The sequence below is a fragment of the Rissa tridactyla genome, chromosome 3 (genome assembly GCF_028500815.1).
Source record: "Rissa tridactyla isolate bRisTri1 chromosome 3, bRisTri1.patW.cur.20221130, whole genome shotgun sequence".
Taxonomy (NCBI): Eukaryota; Metazoa; Chordata; class Aves; order Charadriiformes; family Laridae; genus Rissa; species Rissa tridactyla.
The window spans coordinates 123,223,049-123,242,540 of record NC_071468.1 but is presented as its reverse complement, the minus strand read 5'-3'; the positions used below and the strand labels follow the sequence as shown (position 1 = coordinate 123,242,540).

General features: G+C 46.1%; 1 protein-coding gene across 2 annotated transcripts; it reads right to left on the bottom strand.

The window, feature by feature from the left end:
* Positions 1-386: 386 nt before the first annotated feature.
* EFHC1 (EF-hand domain containing 1) lies at positions 387-19,320 on the bottom strand. 2 transcript variants are annotated; one of them, XM_054196630.1, is made up of 11 exons: positions 19,197-19,320; positions 13,667-13,888; positions 12,082-12,369; positions 10,160-10,309; positions 8,461-8,653; positions 7,938-8,158; positions 7,012-7,152; positions 5,577-5,790; positions 4,816-4,963; positions 3,753-3,969; positions 387-1,063 (listed from the first exon to the last, which is right to left on the bottom strand). In XM_054196630.1, the coding sequence occupies exons 1-11, from the start codon at positions 19,257-19,259 to the stop codon at positions 995-997; spliced, it is 1,926 nt and encodes a 641-aa protein (XP_054052605.1). In that variant the 5' UTR covers positions 19,260-19,320; the 3' UTR covers positions 387-994. The 2 variants fall into 2 exon arrangements, with proteins under 2 accessions (XP_054052605.1, XP_054052606.1); XM_054196631.1 differs by lacking the exon at positions 3,753-3,969.
* Positions 19,321-19,492: the final 172 nt, after the last annotated feature.

The window sequence follows — 19,492 nt, the reverse complement described above, 5'->3', positions numbered from 1 at the left end:
CTGCTGCGTGCATGGTAGCTGCCTTTCATGCGTGCTCAATGGCAACACCTGGCAGGTGTCATCTGGGGTGAGAAGGTCCCTGCACCTTTACCTTCACGCAGAGATGAGAAATGTAATTCTAAGTAGAGCCTGAGTGTCATAACTCTATTGCTGTGCCAATCGCTAGTTTTCCCTTTTCACTGGACCTGTCTGGTAAGGTGACAGGTTGCATAAGATGGGTTTAGATAATATCTCAGCCCTAAAACCATCCTCCCAACCTTTTTGATTAAAAAATGTATAGCTGCTGTCAGCAATTTGTGTACAGACCCCTGCTATCTCCATAGCTATGCGACAGCTAAACTCCCCACTCCCTTTCAAGTAAACCCAGAATCACAGTTTTGTGGGGTTTTTTCCCCTTAGTTTAATCCATGGCTATTCCAGACATCGAAGTACTTCTCTTTAAAGCAGATTTATTAACACTTTTATAGCAGCCATGCATGACTTGCTTACATTCAGACTAGCAAGCGTGAGTTTATCGTGGTCCGTGGCAGGGCTCTTAGATCTTCTCGCAATGCAAATAACAATTTAAAGTGGCAGTCTTCGCTGCTTGAAGGTGAAAGGCGGCTTTCGACTCTGTAAGAGAAATCTAAAGTGGTTATCACTCCAGGCTTTAGAGGGCTTTAGCTCTAGCAAGGCTTGCTGTAGTGCATTAAAAAGTTGAGAGATCAACAGGAGAACTTGGCTTTGGTTCTCTGCATTTTTTATTGCCGGGAGTTTCATTTCAATATCCGGCAGTTGTGAGGTTGAGTTTGGTGATGACTAAAAGGGCAGGTAGAGGTTAGGAAGGAATAAAGGTTAACAAAAGTGAGCATGAAATTAGCTGGGAAGGAAGGGAGGGAGAGAACGAATGAAGCAAAGGTGAAAACTAGAGCATCCTTTTTGAGGTACAATGTCTTCAAGTCAACTCAGCTAAGAATTTTATTGCTGGTCTCGTGCTTCAACTTCTGGGTGAAGATCACGAGGGGAAGGCTCTAAGGAAGTCGCGGTAGTTTATCTTGTCTTCACAAGAACACAGGTCAATCAGCTGGGGGAAAAAAACAACAAATAAACACCATAAAGAGTTGGAAGAAGCTACAAATATTTTTTTTAGGGGAAAGTGCCCAGAAGTACTCCTTGTGTGACAGAGCAGATCTGATTCCCATGTGTGGAAGAGCCTACCACGTCAGTAGCCCTGAATCACAGATAAGCTTGAATGCTTATAGGTGACACTAATCTATGCAAGGAGAAGAATTAAAGTGTTTGAGTTTAATCCTGATTGCTTTCTGAGTATCACCACAGTGGCAATAGATCCACAAAAAAAACCGAAGCATGGCCACAGACTGACATAAGCCACGGCAAATCTTTCAGAAACCCCAGAGAAATCCCTGCCAAAAGTGGGACGGGGGCAGCGTATCTGAACAGTTACCGGTCAGTGGTGTCACTTTGGTGTGTGCACATGGCATAAAGTGGAGGCACAGATAATCGAGCTCAGCCGCAGCCATGCTAATGAGCCGGCTCTGGTATCCGTGCCTGACCCTGCGTTGTGTTACAGAGCTATAGCCTTTGTATGTTTAAGGGGAAGAAAGAGGGGTTTTGTTTCTTTAATTGCATAACTAATCTCCTTCTGACACCCAGGGAGATGGAAAAGGTCTAATATCACAGTTCTTTGAAAGGATTCTTCTTCCCCTTGTCGCTTGGAGACAGATTTACTAGGGTTGCTCTTGTGTGACTGACAGCTGTGCTCCTCTCCAATCCAGACAGTAGTTAACTATCATCTGCCATATGTTTCATAAATAGCACTGCCACAATTCTGAGGGCTCCGAGCAAACTATTATTAAGATTTAAAGAGAGAAAAGGGATGCTTTTAGTGAGTAGGTGGGGATTCAAACACGGGGATTCAGCCTCAATTGTCACAGGTTCCCCACATGCTCTTGGGCACGTCACTTCATCTCCCATTCTCGGCGCAGGAACAGGAAGGACTGTCACCATGTTGTAAATTCCTCAGGGCAGAGTGGTCTCCGATGAACTCTAATACAGCATAATCCCTGCGTGCCCATCAAAGGCCTTTTTTCAGCGCACATTCAGAGACATAAATAGCCTGCCTGTGCACCTTTCTAACCACAGCTGTGATGCTTACTGTTGGCTGGTTTAGAAAATCATAGAATCATAGAATTGTTAGGGTTGGAAGGGACCTTAAAGATCATCTAGTTCCAACCCCCCTGCCATGGGCAGGGACATCTCCCACTAGATCAGGTTGCTCAGAGCCCTGTCCAGCCTGGCCTTAAAAAATTCCAGGGATGGGGCTTCCACCACCCCTCTGGGCAACCTGTTCCAGTGTCTCACCACCCTCATGGTGAAGAACTTCTTCCTAACGTCCAGTCTGAATCGACCCATCTCTAGTTTTGATCCATTCCCTCTAGTCCTACTGTTACCCGACGTCCTAGAAAGTCCCTCACCAGCTTTCTTGTAGGCCCCCTTAAGATACTGGTAGGCCACTAGAAGGTCTCCTCGGAGCCTCCAGACTGAACAACCCCAACTCTCTCAGTCTGTCCTCATAGGAGATGTGCTCCAATCCTCTGATCATCCTCGTGGCCCTTCTCTGGACACATTCCAGCACGTCCATATCTTTCTTGTAATAGGGGCTCCAGAATTGGACGCAGTACTCCAGGTGGGGTCTCACGAGAGTGGAGTAGAGGTGGAGAATCACCTCCCTCGACCTGCTGGCCACGCTTCTCCTGATGCAGCCCAGGGTACGATTGGCTTTCTGGGCTGCTAGTGCACACTGACAGCTCATGTTGAGCCTCTCGTCCACCAGCACCCCCAAGTCCTTTTCTTCAGGGCTGCTCTCAAGCCAGTCACTGCCCAGCCTATATCGGTGCTCATGTTGTGGGTTTTGGTTTTTTTTTAGCAGGGGAAATACTCCCTCTGGTTTCTAGATTTCTTTAAACTCTGAGTCTGCCTTTATTGGCCACTAATCTACTGCGTATCACATTATGCTAAGAAAGCATCCTTGCCAGTCATATTCCCGAAAGGATCCTCCATCCCCATTTCAGGAGTTTTTTCCTCTTCAGTTTCCCTCACGTTCTCTGCTATGCAGACTGTGATCTCCATGTGCTAATGCTCAGAGTGCCCAGCAAGCCTATGTTTTAGTTGTGTTAACCAAGCGGTTATGACTCTGATTTCTATGTGATTATTATTTTTTGGTACAATACTTAGTTCTCAAATCTTCAATTCAGTTGCTGTTAAATCCAGAATGGGTCTAAGCTTTCCTAAGGCTGACCCCTAAAGCACCTCAGTGTCATCTCGACTCAAGCCCAGGTGTGCTTAAGTCATGACAGATACTCCATAGCTCTGCAGTAGCCTATGCCTGGTCTCTATCATGATATACAACCTCTTCTGCTCATCTCTCAGCCCTGGGCCAGCAGGCATTTTCAGATTCCACATAACAGCGTAGCCAAACACTAGGCTGCTCATTTTGGGGGCAACCTGGGTAACATTTCTTCCCTTTACTTAGAGGACAGCAATTATTATCTCCTCCTTTAAGACACGGGGTCAGTCCAACAGCTCAGAGGCCTTTCTGAATTGGGGCTCTCTTGCCCTTTTCTTGAAGCTGTTCCCCTTTGTAGGGTAGAGCAGCTTTCGTTCTCGCCTGGCTAGGGTTGGTTTCTAGAAGAAATCTTTTGGAAGAACTATAAGAGAGGAATTCGATATGCAGAGCACCCCTTCCTTCTGACCTTGTTAACCAGAAAGGCTTTGGTTGGCACACCCAAGCTGTCACAAAGGGCTAAAAATTTGGCTTTGTGAAGCATGCCAGAACCATCCTTGTTGCACTGAAGAAACGCCTCACGAATGTTCTTGTTGTTCAAGGACTTATGGAGCTTCAGTTCTTCCTGAACCTGCCTAATTAATTCATCCAGTTCCTGCTTGCTGGTCCCAATCGTGGCGATGTCACTGTAGAAGAAAGGAAGAACGGGACTCCATGTAAAAGCTACTTCTGGCAGCTTTACTGTGACACTTGGGTACTGGCTGCCCACCATGGCTAACCAGACTGTATTTCTGAATAGGCAGCAGGCTTCTGGGGTGCTTGGTATTTATGGCAAGCTCATCCCTGCTTGAACTTGGAGATGAAGCTCAGTCTTCATCTTGGAGCATTAGGTAAACTATTTTCCCTTTGCAGGACATTTCCCCCATGCCCCTTTTGTCTGCAAGTGCTCTGGAACAAGGAGCGTTTCCTTGTGCACTCCATACAGTCCCAGGAACTGTATGCAACTCCAATTTCAACCAGAGCCCCTGAACTACCATGATACTATCTGACTCTAAAGTGTCATGAGAGGTAATAGGGTTGTTACTGGGTCACACAAAACAGGTCCAGACAGCTAAAAAAGAGGAATCGGTCTGGGTTCTGATGGGCTGATAAGCACAGCCAGAGCAAATGGAAAAAAAAAAAAAAGGCTCCACCAACCTGAGCCTGCGACTCTGAAGTGGCTCACACAGATACTGTTAGCAGCATCTGTTACAGTTAACTGCTGTCTTTTGGGAAAAGATGACTTCTAGCCAAAAGTATCTCTGCTGCTGAGCCAGAGCTGTCCCACAAGGGTTTTGGATTATCAGCAGCCGTACATTACATTGTACACAGTTGACCCCCTCTGTATGTGTCCAAACACAGGCTCTTGGAGCTGAATAACCAGCTGAGCAGGCATTAGGTATGGGCTGGAGCCCATGGAGGCTGCTGGAAACGCCCTTAGATGTCAACCCTGAGTCTTATTTAGCTCCACAACACCATTCTTTGAAGCCTACCTGTTGGCAGTCTCCTTTACCACCTGCCGTGGGCGAAAATGATCCCTCAGGGACTGCAGTGTGGCCGCAGGGAAACTCTCCGCATTGCTCTCCATATAATTAAGCACATACTCATCAGCATCAGTGATAACAAACCTGTGGCCAAACACTGGGGAAGAGGCATTAAAGAAAGCAGAGTTACTTGCTTTTCAGCATGGGTAAGTCACTTCATCATCCAAGAGAGACCACAGATTCTCTCTTCTGGCTGGGCTCAAGTTTGTGCGAGCTCTGCTATTTGTTTCCATCCTTGAGAATAGTTTCACTGACTCAAAGGGAGTTTTGCTGCAAGAAAAGCAGCTGCTGAGAGCAAAAGCCCCATGCTTGGGCCTACGACTCCCCCATTAGCACTGGTGTGTTTCTAAATATTTCAGTATTACATTTATTTTCCTTACAGGGTAGATTTATGGCCTTTGCTGCTGGTAGTCATCTGGCATAGCTTTAAGCCTCTGAATCCTGGCTGGTCTGAAAATGTAAACTGAACACATACGATGGAAAACTTAGCTCTTCTCCTAATTATGTCAAGGGTCCAAACGTGACAATAACAGAGTTATATCAATGTACACCAGCTGGTGGTCTGGAAACTCAAATGTGATGAGAGCCAGAAGGAACAGATCTTTCAAGGGAAGAAAAGTACGTGCACTGTCCGTGCAATAAATGACATACCAGAGCAGGCACTGAAAACCAATGCTCAGAGAGTATTATCAATCCAGGCTGGATTTTACCTTCAATTGTAGAACCGATGGTGAGGTCAGAGGGCTCATAGTACATGGCATTGTCTGCAGTAGAGCCTGGTTTGGCAACTCTTGTCTTTCCCAAGTATTTGCCTCCAATGATGCCAGAGTTACGGACTGGGGGTTCATAGATGCTGATCATGTCATTGGAGAGGAAATAAGAGAGGATGAAACGACGTTTTCTGTCCTCGGGGTTTGGTGATTCCTGGAGGAAAGGGAGTGGCTTTGGAAAAGAACATTTCAACCAGGTTTTTCTTTCCTGGGGTGCTTAGGAGCACCTAGTAACCCACTCATAAGCATCTCAGAGTTCATAGCTTTCTTTAGAACTGACTAAACAAAGCGCTTGATGTAGGCCAAAAGCTACAGATATGCTGACGTAGCGTAACAAAGCCCTAGACAGCGTTAAGTATCTGAATTTCAAAGGTTACTTGCTCTCGCCAGGCTAACAGAAGCAGAATCTGGGACGCAGTGGCCAAACATATTCAATGTTTCCACAGGCTGAGTAACCCAAGAGAAAGGAATATCCTATATGGAATGATTCATCACAGAGAGAGACTGGCTGTAAAATTTAGTATTAAAGTTATATTTTTCATTATAATGGGTGCCTGAGAGCATGCCAGCTCTTAGTCACAGGAAGACACTCCCCTGACACATCAGTGGCTTTACTTGCTTAGTTTAAAATTAAGTGGATCTGAACTCGTCAGCTGTGACCTTTAGGAACTCCTGCACAATAGGAAAAAGAAATCAGCCCTTATTCACCCTGAGTGTTTGGAGAGGGCAGGCACCAGGCAGCACAGGAAATGCCATCGCTACGGCTGGACGTGCCAGCGGCTCCTTGCATAAACCAACTGTAAAGCTGGCACAAAGGCCAGGGCCTGAATGTCGTTGCCGTGGGTGGAAAGCACCATCCCCGTGGACTCCCTGGCTTCTCCGCTGGCACGTGGCTGCTCTGCTAGTACAGCCCCTGGCTGGCTGCTGTGGCCAGGACTAGCCTGGAGAAGGACAAGGTGCTGGGAGCCGGCAGCAGAGAGAAAGCAAACTGACGCTTGTGGCGGCGGTTGAAGGCAGGCAGAGGCGCAGTGCCCAGTTGCAATGCTGTTTCAGTTAGGGCCATCTGTCACGTGCTGATGTCAGTGGGAGTTTTTCCATAAATGGCTGTGGTTTTATAGCATGTCTGGTTTGTACTTTCTGGCCTTGTTTTTTTTTTGTGGTTTTTTTTTTTCTACCTTTGTGTGCTACTAATTGTCACAGCAAGTACGCAATAACCCAACGGCATCCCCCGAGGGGCACTCGTGTTGGGTTGGGGAACTCTCTTTTCTCACCAGCACAGAGGAGAATTTGCTAACAGCCTTGTCTGAGCAGGCTGTTCCTCCCATCCTGACTCGACAACATGAACTGGCACTATACTATCAAGGAAAGCACTTACCAGGGCCACCTGGTATCGCAGCACCTTGTGGTGATTCTCTAGCATCTTAATTATATCTTTCCGGGGAGGCTTTGGAAGCAGAGAAAAGCAGTTTTGAAGAGAGTCTTCAAGGAAGCCAAAACCATTATAGGGAGGAATTACCTGCGTGCAGAGGAGATATCAAGCATAAGCAGCTGAAACTAAGAACAAGACAATGTTTGCAAGACAGCTTATCAGAAATCTTCTGTCACCAGATAGCAATAGCTGTGAAATCCTGCCCAGCAGAGATGCTACTAGCCTGGCTATGTGTTGGACCCCTCACTTATAGAAAATAAGTAAGAGAATTAAGAAAATCTGAAATTCAGAAAGCCAAGTAATTTCTTGGAATAAAGAGACTATGGCTATGCTAATAACTAAACCTTCCTGTAAACAGAAACTCAACAATCTATATGGTTACACTGTTAACCTAATATCCATCGCTTTTGTGGTCCAGGCCAGCTAGCTCTTCAAACCATTCCTAGGCTCGGTTTGGGAGGTAACAAGGGCTGTGACCATCCCCAGGAGGCAGTTTGGGCCTGGCAACCCTGTTTTGGAGGGTGAGGGAGACTAGTAGTATGAGTGCAGCCAGACTGTGCCTGTTGGCTTCCGAGCCAAAACCAAACCCTGACACTGTTTAATTTTCTACTATAGACATAACCAGAGATCTTTCTATCACTATTAACAAGTGCTTTGGCCTTTACAGCATCAGAAATCAACAGTTTCAGAGGACTTTCACTTTAATATCGACTATGACCATTCTTGCCTTGTCTTTTTCAAGTTATTTGCTCTTTTCTTTAAGATGAACTTGTTTACTATAGGTTCTTACTGAGCTGAAACTATACTTTACTCTAAAAGCGTATACCTACTGTATCCTTTCATCCCCCTCTTTGAGAAATTGTTTGCAGTACCTGTGGAACTTCCTCAAGTGGTTTCTTCTTTATTTCCACTGGCTGGAAGTCTGTGATGCCAAATTTGTCACGATAGAAGTTTCGTGTGAACTCATCGCAATCATAGATGAAGAAGGTGCGTCCAAGGAGGGTGGTAGATTTGCCGACAGCAAAATCCTTAGCTGTGTACCACTCAAGCACCTCCTGATCAGAGATCTCCAGCACACAGCTTGGGAAGGTCTCTAAGGACAAGAGAGCAAAACGAAAAATAAATCAATCAGGTAGATGTTAGCATTTCCTGGTGAAAAGGGATACTATAGCAAGCTGTTGGCACTGCAGTACTGCCACTGTTTCCCAAAAGATAAAGAATTTAGTGATCATTTAAAGAACTTTTCTTTGGCCAGAAACCAACGACACTTGGGGAGTCGTTGTTCTCAGCAAAAATTCTCCAGACTCAGTGATACCTCTGAGACAGCCACCACATATGTGTCTACCCACCAAGGTACTTTAGCATAGTCAGATTTGCTGGCCAATCTAAACTTACTTTTCTTCTCCATGAAGGTTTTGGGCAAGCGTTGGCGTTTTATCAGTATTGGGAAGGGGTCTCTACCATCATTTTGCTTGTAGACTTCCCGAACCTCCACTGTGTCATCTGCCAAGTAGTAATGGATGATATAAGGCCGATTCTCACCAAACATGTTGTCAGTGTCATCCCACATGGCATAGAAGCGGAGGACCTAGAGTGGAGAAAAAAGAGACAGAGAAAACAAACCATGGATTAGAATTACTAATGCTTTGGCCAAACAAGGTGGGTTGAAATGGGTTGGGTGATTGGAGGCATCTCAGCAAACTTCTCTGCCAGCGACAGAAGAACCAAGCCTTTGTACTGTGGGTACTGGGAGGAATGGGCTACTGAGGCAGCAGTGTGAAGGGCAGCAGGGGTCTGGAGAGCTGGACAGGCCTGGCTTACCTTGAAAGCAGCAAATGAGAGAGAACAGCTTATGCTAAGGCATGATACTTAGTTCAGGAAGCATGAGGAAAAATGGGGGGGGAATGAAGACAAAGTAGCAGAAAACAATTGCCCAGGAATAAGTAGAGAAGTATTCCAAAGGGAAGTGATTTTTAAAATTAAATTTAACACAGCAAGACAGAATCTTGTTTTGACTTTTAAACCTCTTAGAGGTTTCATGGCCAATTTGTTACTACTCTCATGCTGAGGAAGGCAGAGGGGAAAGCACTCGGAAGTCCTGGGTAGGCTGCATTCACTGCAGACCCCATCTTATTTCTGCCAAGTGGAAATATCATCTTGTAATGCCACAGAAATAAAACTCTTCACACTGCAATGCTTAAGAGCAAACTGGTCTAGTGGGAGGTGTCCCTGCCCAGGGCAGGGCTGTTGAAATTAGATGTTCTTTAAGGTCCTCTTCCAACCCAAGCCATTCTATGATTCTATAAGAGTTCCCCAAGGTACAGCTCCGAAACAGGCAGCCCAATGGCTGTTGCAGGCAGAGTTGGCCCAGTGCAGAGTTGACTCACCAAGGCTAAACTGGCGGTAAAATGGCAGGAATGGCCCAGCTTGCATCCACACAGCAAAACCGTCTTCTCCCCTCTAAACGGGGGACCATATCCAAAATGGCAACTGGATACGATCCTGACCTGTGCTAACTAACATCTAGCTGATGGCCAGGAACAATATGCAGAACTCAGGTCATGTCCTGGGCCTGTTTTATTTTCTAGTATAGATGTAGTCTATAGGGTTTCTTACATTGTTGCTAGATGAAAATAAGAGGATCCAGAGGAGCAGGGAGGAGAGTGTTAGTCAACTGTGTGCACAGGGAGAATTCAGTCAGAGCAAGTGGCATTTGTGTTTGTCTGAAATTGTCCACTCTGGCACCTGGCATCAATGTTTTGGGGGAAGAGAGGAGTGGATGCACCATGCCCGTTTGTATTAGAACTGCATCTGGCCCTATCTGCTAACTTCCTGCGGCAGGTGGCTTATCTCACCCCAACAGAAAGCAAGAGAGAGATGGAGGATCTAGAGCATAGGCTCTGCAATCCAAAGAGAAGCTGCTCACAAGGCATAAAGCCCAGTAAAAAGATAAAAGATTTTGTTTCTTACAAAAGCCAAGAAAGGAGAAAAATAGGACTTTGTTCAGTGGACTGAGATTTTTTAGAATCACAAAACTCGGGTTTCAATAACACTTATAGTCTGTAACGTGGGTCATCACTACCAGTTCTCTCACCTGCTTGTCGTAAGTCAGAAACTGTTTGAGTTGGTCAAAATCTGATGGTGTGACGTACTTGCGCGCAGGCATCCGACGCAGTTCAGTGTAAGGATCAAAAACCATTTCCTCTGGAGGGTTCAGTTCAATTCCTTGGCTCTCCAGGAACACCTAGGAAGGTCATCTAAGGTATTAATGCTGCCGTGAGTTCTGAAGGTAAGAGATAACTAGAGATTACAGGTGAGCTGAGATGAGCGTTGACAGAACACTGCAATTCATTCCTCACAGACCACCAGGCTGCAGGAGTATTAGTTCTACTGCAATAGGAAATACAACAGAAGATGACCAAGATGTTTCTGTTTAAACTTTGTTCACCCTTTAATCACTTAGCGCAGTCCTGTCCTCAGAATCTTAACTCAGACTTTACTTGAGCACAGTTTTCCTTGACCTTAAATAGAGGATAACTGTTGGCCTCTTTCGCGTGAACAAAAAAGATTAGATTAGTGCATAACTGTGGATGTAGTCAGTCTGATTTTGCAAGAGACCTATATGTCAGACCCCATTATGTCAGACTGTGGAAGTTAGTGTTACCCATACCACGCCTACCAAGGCCCTTCAGGCCATGAGGATATGTGCCACAGTGGCACCTTCAGTCTGTCTTTCAGGAGGAGTACTTTTCCCACAGAAAGAGGACAATCTGTTTGTTTATAAAGAGATTTTTTGCTTACCTCGGATGCATCAACAAACTCTAGGGTATTACTTGTGTACTCACATCAGTGACCCAAAATTCTCAGTCAATGGACTTCTTCCCTTTTTGGCCTTGGGAAGTGGCCCGTGAAAACATTCAGCCCAGGAAGAACCTATGCAAACACCTCCACCAGGCATGTGAGATCACCCTGAAGACTCACAAGGCAGGTTCACATTTCCAGACTCACTATTTTCTTGTCTGGAGGATGCCAGTTAATGATGGCCTTGAGATGTAGACCCATGTAGCTCATTTCATGTTTTCCGTCAACCAACCAAAATTAACATGAGAACCAGCTCTTTATTTGATGTCAACTGACTGACCAGCAGAGCTGGCCCCACACGTTCTCAACACCCACATATATACCAATATATTACACATGCTTGGGAACATTCCTGGGCGCTCAGGACAATTGGCAAGGAACTGCCTGCATCTAAACTCTCTCAGCCTCCAGGACAGATTGGCTGCACATAACTCACCTATCTGGAATGGTCCCTGGAGCATTCTATCTGCTGAACTGCTCCTGGGAATTGCTTGGAAGAATAGTAGTCAACCAAGGCTGAGATTATACCGGGGACAACCTAACAGGATACCATTATACTAGTATTTTTTATTATTTGTTATTGGGTTGTTATTATTTCATTTACTGGTACAGAAATAGCCAGAAATAGAAAAGCAGGCAATGAGTAAGCTCTCTTAGAAAGGTCAGTTCATACCACGATTCTCAACCCACAGATCATGACTGCTCCTGTGGCTTGGCTGTAGATGGGTGCAGAGTTACTGACTGCATTCCCTTCCCCTATTCTTAACAGAGAAGTATGAAATCAGAAAAGACTTAGGATCAGTAATTTTCCTCTCATGCATGCACAATGTTTCATCTGGACTCTAAGCAATTAAACTGTTGTATACACGGAAATGAACTTAGAATTTGCATTGTAAGGAGAAGTCCTGATGACAAAGGATGGGATCCCAGCAGTCCTGCGGCAAAAATACTGAGCAATTTATATGCCCACAGCAAATATCATACCTTGAACTCCCCATTAATCTGAAGAAAGAAGCCTTCACAAGAAGCAAAATGAAAGATTTCGAGCAACCATATTATGAAAGCTACAGATGCAGACTACTGGACTCTAAGAAGTCTGTCCCCCTATAACTCCTGGGATTCTTTGTGTCAGTGTTGTCCATAAAAGCAACACACCTGTGTGAAGGGGTCACAGTCGACTATGCGGTACGTCCTGCCATACATGGTGATGTTCATGCCCCGATTCAGATCTTTCCAGTGGTAATGATCCCCACGGTCATTCTTGGGCACCCGGTGGCGTCTGATAAGTTTGCCTTGAGGAAGACCAGAGTTCTGCACAACAGGCTCTATGACAGACATGCTGTCATCTTCCAAATAGTAATAGATACACACTTGGCGGATCCGGTAATGCTCTTCTGCGGAAAGAGGAACATCTTCCTGGAAATAGGCATCAAACTTCAAAATCTGCCGAAGGGGCAATATCCCAAAGGGAGAAAGAGAGGAACAATTTGAACACCATCATTAGTTTACTAAGACAAATAATTTATTTGTAATATGCTTTGGCAATGCAAAATTACGGGATTATAATCTATAAAATCATCAAAGCCAGCTGCAGCCTAATCTGTGACCGATGGCAGAGGCATCGTGAGGGCTTTTATCAAAACCTGCCTTTTACAAATTTGGTAGTCTTGAGACGGGGGAAAAAATACAGCCTTTTCCCTGCTCCTCCTTGATCACCCGCTATTTCACCTACTGCCAAGGGCTTGGTTACTGACAATAATCTAGTTTTCTGATGTACGTGACTTTACTATCGTCAGCTTTGCAGACCAATCAGGCCTTGCATGCCCAGCCTACATCAGCCCACAGGCCTAGGTAATCAAGTGATGATAAAGGCAGCAAGTCCCTACTACCCAGCAAAAGTGCTTCAAAAGGGTCCATGATTTCCCCCAGCAGCACTGGGGCTCCTGCTGCTACTCTGGCTTGAATGAAGGGGCAGAGAAGTATCTGGCAGATTAAACAGCAACATCTACATTACTCCGAAGGAATAGCCTCAGTAATTAACATGGCACATCTGTTCCCCAGACTGTCTCACAGATGGGGTGAGGGTTGGCTGCCTTTCCAAACCCCTGCATGTGCTCAGATCTGCTGAGCCTCGCACGCTCCACAGCGACTGCTCTGTCCGCGGCTGCGGCTGCACTCGCCAGCTTCCAGCCTCTGCCGCTGGCACATGGAAAAATCAAGGGTCAACTCAGGGCTGCTCCAAGCGGACACACAGCCACCTTCTAGTCTGATACAATCACCAAGATATAACGCAGAAAGCACTAATGGAGCAACACAGGCTGTAACACGCTGTGATGACAAACACAAGCACAAATAGATAGACCACAAGGTCCCCATTGCAGACTGTCCTTTACAGTTTAAACTCAGTTACAATCTCAATATAGTTTTGGAAACACAGAAGGCCAGGCTGTGGTTTACAGGGCAATGGTTATAAACTGAAGCTTTTCAGAGTTAATCAAACCTCTTTTCCAGCGCCTGCTGGAAATGCTCTAGCGTAAATTGTGGGGAATGTCTTACATCGTTTACGTATTATAATCCTCCTCCCGAGTAAAGAAAGCCTCTTTCAGTCTGGGGTTCAGCTGTCTCTGACTAAGGGCTATGGCATCTGAAAACTGCTGTACACTGTCCCATGAACCCTGGAGCTGACTGTTTATGTCTCCGAACTCGGCCAGCGATATTCCTGGAATAAGCTTCTTTATACCTTTTTGTCAAAAGCCACGTGTGCTGGAATGAAGCCTGAAGGTGGAGCCTGCTTGGCTTGCCCATAGGTCAGCGTGGGTCTCACGTTGGATAATTCATCTAATTCAGCTTGAGAAAGCTGATTCACATACAGTCGCTCCCCGCCAATCCCCACTGTTGGCAGCCGAGAAAAGGCAAATCCATTTTTGTAGCCCAGTGTCTGGGACCGATGAAAAGATGTTTTCTGTGGAAGGAAATCCAGCTGTTAAAATACTGCATGCACTTAGTAGATACGGCTACTGAAAGCACAGAAAAACAGTAAAAAGGAGTAATATCCAGAATCCCCGCCCCCCCCAGCATTTTATTAGAACCTACTGCAGCAGTTATTTACAATCAACTTTTACTGATTTTACAGATTTTACTTTAGATCAAGAAGGCTGAAAAAACAGTGAGTGGCTGGAGGAAGAAAGCATCAGAGTGAACTCAAATCCTAGTGCTGACAGAGATTCCCCAAGAGCATAAATTGCTTACTTTCCCTATTGCCACCATTCTCAGTGCCCAGAATGGGGTGACAGCACTTTATCTGCCCTAGTATTTATCTGACAAACTCTTTGTTCCCTACTCTGTGTTATGACAGTACAGAGCACCATGGGACCTGTCCTTGCCTTACAGTCCTCCCTTGACTATTACACCTTGTACACCTTCTGTGTTTTCCATCACTATTTATTTTGTTAACCCTCTCCTGGGGATGATATCCACAGGGTTTTCTTTGCTGAGCTAAATCAAGGTGTGTCATGCTCACAGCACTGCAGTTATGAAACGTATCAAAGGACATTAGCTGTTTCATCATCTCTCTCCACAGTCTATGCAAGGGTCACGCAGGCAGTTGGACTAGATGGTCATTGTAAGTCCCTTCCAGCTGAAATATTCTATTCTATTCTATTCTATTCTATTCTATTCTATTCTATTCTATTCTACCACAGTGTAAGACCTTATAAGACAAGAAGAATTCTATTTGTGGGAGTACTGTATACTGTTGGCTATAGGATTCGCCTGCTATTTTTTCTTTTGTTGGTTTAACCTTGGTTTTGAGCTTCTTGGAGCCTTTCATCTATCTTTGCTGTCTGCTTGATGCCAGCTACTGAGCCATTCTTCAAGCTAAATAATTATCCAGATGGCACAGGAAGGTCCTTGCTTTGCTTAAGGACACACAACAAGAAAATGTCAGTGAAAAGGACCTGATCTCTGTCAGCCCAGTCCCGTTCTTCACTACTGAAGATTAGGATCAGACTTCAGTGACACCAAGCTACCCAACTTGCTGTTCAATCCATCACGCCTGGTACCCAGCCTGCAACCCTGAAAGCATTTGAAATAACACGTGCCTGGCTGCTCCCACTGGGCTTTCAACACTTAATGCTCCGTAGAAAGCAGGAGAAATGGTGAGTCCCTGATAATAAAATCCCTGACTTTACCTTGACTTTTGCCAAGTAAAACAGAGTTGTACGCATTTCTAGCACTGAAGGAACAAGCTTCATCTCCTTTTACAGACCCAGACTTGCAATCTGTCCAACATCAAGCATATGAACCACGTCTCCACCTCCTCCTTCACCCCTCATGGTTAAGCCTCTAATCTTATTTATACCTTCAAGGCCCCACTTGAATTTCACATAGTTGCCTGTTTTCTCTTTAAACTGGTACTACAGATCTTGCAATGCTGTGGACGGAGCAGTTAGGAAAACAGGTTCAGGTGAAAACAAGAGAGCTTACTGAAGACATGTTAATGGAATGTCTTATAAACATTAGCCCTGCCACAGAACTGCCATTTCCTTCTGTTAAATAAATACCAAGGGAAAGCTGCGGGAAAAATATTCAAGGAGAACCAGGAAGTTTGTCTTTAAATTGGGCAATATCAGTGTTTGTCAGAAGTGCACAGGCTTTTAAGGGACCACCATTGCCTAAAGAAAACACCTCATAAATTCATAAGACTCCCAAAGTTGATAGGGTCTCCCAAGTGAGCATGGATGCCAATAACATCTCACAGTATCAGGTGACTAATGTAAATTTAAAAGGGAAAACCCAGAAAGTAGACTCCTAATCTCAGTTGCTGCCAGTCCATATCTGAAGAAGTTCCACTGAATTAAGTCTTTCTTTTTGCCAAGCCTATACCACTTCATACAAACGCTGTTCCCCCTCCCAGTGGCTCTGTTCCTCTGTCACTTGAACACTAAGCAATGACAATACTATCTTATTTGAACACAGAGATTTTCTTCAGCACTCCTTAGCATTCACTTGAGAAACAAGTATCCTGATGCCCATTTTATGGACTGGAAAATTGAGGCAAAGTGGGTTGCTGGCACTCACTAGGGCTCATCCTGAGGAACACTGCAAAACCAATTCTGGAGTCCACATCTCCTTAAAACATTACCAACACTTCAAGTTACTCTAAAATAACGATCTGCTCTGCTAAGTCCCGTGGGTGTTTCTTACATACACACAGCACTGCTGAAGTCAGTACAAGCATTCATTTGACTAAAGCAGGCAGGATTTTACTGATAGAGGGAATAATATTTTGCTAGGGGCAGAAATTTGCATTGCAGATTTCCAAGATGTTATAAATTATATTGAGGAAATACTATTGTTAAAATAATTCTGAGATAACTTTTATTACTGCATGATTAGGAGCATTCGTTATGAGTAAATGACTCTCCTGTTGAAGAACTCAGTTGTCACTGACTTTTAGAAAACAGTTTGACTGTTCATGCTGGAAGACACCACTAAAACTGCTACAGTGACAATTTATCCTTGGGTAATCCTAATCCACACAAAAGCAGAATAAGGAAAAGAGAGGGTCCTATTTAGGAAAACAGAGAAAACTGGGCTCTCAAAAAAGCATCCAGAATGATCCGGACTGGGTTTACCAAAGCCCATCATGACACAGTCCTTGTCAAGAGCACATCATGTCAAGAACAAGTCTGTCCAACAGGAATTAGTGACAATACCACCACTGGTTTAAGAAACATAGGACAATATCTTCCTAAGGGAGCACTAGATCCCTTCAGTGTTGTTAAAATCCTTTAGAGGTTCTTCCCCACTCCATCTGAGGAGCAAACAAGAGCTATAGTAATTTCTATCACAAGGGTATCTAGGAAGTACTCTAGACTCCTCTCAAAATATCATGAGCATTGTGGTGGCAGGAGATGAAAGGGAAGCTTTCCTCATTTGGGAGAATAAGCATTTCCATTGAAACGTCAAATAAGTATGAAGTCTGTGTCCCAGGAAGTTAAGAGGCTCTGTGAGTGATATGGGAAGAGCAGAGTGGGCTGACCTGCAGCGGGGCTTACCGTCACTTGAGAAGATTTGCCAAAGGGTAGACCGTACTGGTAAGAGGCTCTCTTTTCTGTACAATCTAGGGAGACAGAGAGGTGCTTGTACTGCAGGTGTCAGTTTTCAATGGGAATATCAAGGACAAGGAGTACTGTCCCAAGGTTATGTCTTTTTTTTGCAGTAGAACATGTCCCGTGACAAATGTTCACATGCAAGTACATGAGATTCCTTATCCTACAATACCAGAGCATACCGGGGCCCTGTTTGCCCGATGACCAGGCAACTTGGATGTACTGGCAGGGAGCAGGAGGAAGAAGGGACCTCACTCAGAATACGGAGCCTTATGGAAACTGAGGAGCCTGTTCTTAAAGATACTAAGCTTCAGGGAAATATAAGGCATGCCCTGGACTACCTGTTCCCTACAAAAGTCTGGGAGCATTGCTTCTGAGGGAAGCAGTCAGGGTACTGGGTTCTCAAACTGACGCTAGTAGCATTGAGTTGAAGTTGAGCAATGGTGTCAAGACCCAAGATATTAGTTCCCCAGAGAGAAGGAAGGGCGGAGCTGTCAGCTGCTCTGAAACAGTACTGGAAGGAACTCAGGGGGTATCAGTTCTCATCTGTGGTACTGCTTCCTCAAGATGATATTGCAAGGACTTGGTGTTACCAGATCCTCAATGTGGGGGCCACTGGGAATGGGGAAAAGGACAGCTTGCTTCCTCATCTAGGTATCAATTCAAGTGTGGAGGATGAGGACGACACTACTTCTTCCAAGGAACCTGGGAGAAGCTGAGAGTGTCTCACTTCCTTGGCAGGAACCTGGAGGCTGTGGGGGTATCAGTTCTGTGGAAGGATACCAGTTCTCTGAAGACTATCATGTTCTCAGGTTCCAGACCATTAGTTCCGTATGGACTATCAAGGATTCATTTCTCCCTGCAATACTGGGAGACCATCTGTGGAACTATCAGAGCTTTGCAGGAGGAGGTATCAGGAGAGTATTCAGGAGATTGGTGACTTCAGGGTGTAACTGTCCCACTAAGGGTGGTGGGTGGGTCCAGGACAGTGTTGGTTCTCCTGAGTATATCAAGTCAGTTGAGGGGATATCAGGTGTGCTTAAGGGTCCTGGTTCAGGGCAGTATCAGAATGAGTAGAGGTTGAGAACACATCCCTTTGGGAAAACTGAGATGGTTCAGAGAAACAGGAGTTTCCCTGGGGGAATCAGGTTTCAAGACTGCAAAGTGAATATGGGGATATTTCTTCCCTTGAGGTACCACATGAACTGGCAGGGGAACTATTGGATGGATTCAGGGGTACTGGATCTTCATGGTATGTGTTTGCAGATAGTAGTTCTGCAGTTATAGGGAAAGCTTTTAGTGTCTCAAATGAGGCTGGGGGAACCTAACTCTCCAAAGCTATCATGACAATTTCAGGGGTTATCAGGTGGGTGCAATGAGTTCCTTGGGGACATGATTAAGAGTACCAAGTCCCCTGAAGGTTGGGCTCAGGGATACCTGGTCCCCTGGGAACAGACTTTAAATTACATTGGGAGAACTTAGGGAGTGCCAGGTCTGCTGTGGGTGGGGTCAGGGGGTACCAGGTGGGTGCAGAGAGTTCAGGTCTCCAGAAATGAGTTCAGCAGATATTTGTTGGCATTGGGAAACACCAAGTCCCCTGGGGGAGAGTTCAGTGTGAATTAGATCTGCTGGGGAGCATCAAGTGAGTTTACAGGGCACCAGGTCCCTTGGGGGTCACTTCAAAGGGCACCAGGTCCCCTGAAGGGTGTTTGCTGAGTTTAAAGGGTTTGAAGGTTCCCAGGATGTGGGTTCTGAGGACATGGGTTCCCAGGATATCAAGTCCCCTCAGGGATATTAGGTGAATTTGGGAGGTAACAGACCTCTTGGGGGAATGAGAGAGTGGTCCGAGGGAATCGTTTGTTCCCTCGGGATGGGTTCGTGGGGTAACATGTCCCCTGGGGGAATATTATGTGAGTTTACGGGTACTAGGTCTCCTGAGGAGTTAGGGGAGGGTCTGAGGGAGAACCAGGTTCCCTGGCGGTTCGTTCAAGGGGGGAGCCGGACAGGTCGCATGTCACTGACAGGACCCCAGAGCAGGTGGCGGGTGTAGAGGGGGGATTCTCAGGGGTGTTTGTGCCAGGCCAGGCCAGGTCGGGGCTGGGGGGTGTCCCGGGGGAAATGGGGGCAGGGAGTCCTCGGGAGGACGGCTACGCTCACCATGAGATCCCTGAAGGCGCAGCCTGGGAGGAAGGGCAGGCCCGGCCACGGCTCCGAGCTCATGGCGGCGGAGGCGCTCCCTCCGCGGGCCCCGGCGACGCCGTCTCCAGGGCAACCGCCGGCTCGCCCGGTGCGCAGGCGCTCGAAGGGGGGCTGCGCATGCGCACTGGGGCAGGGCGCGGATCCGCGCAGGCGCGAGGAGCGACGGGGATCTGTTGCCGTGGCAACTTGAGGGCGGGAGCGCGGCTGGTGGGGCCTGTCCGGGCCGCGGGGCGGGGGCCGGGGCGGCCGGGACG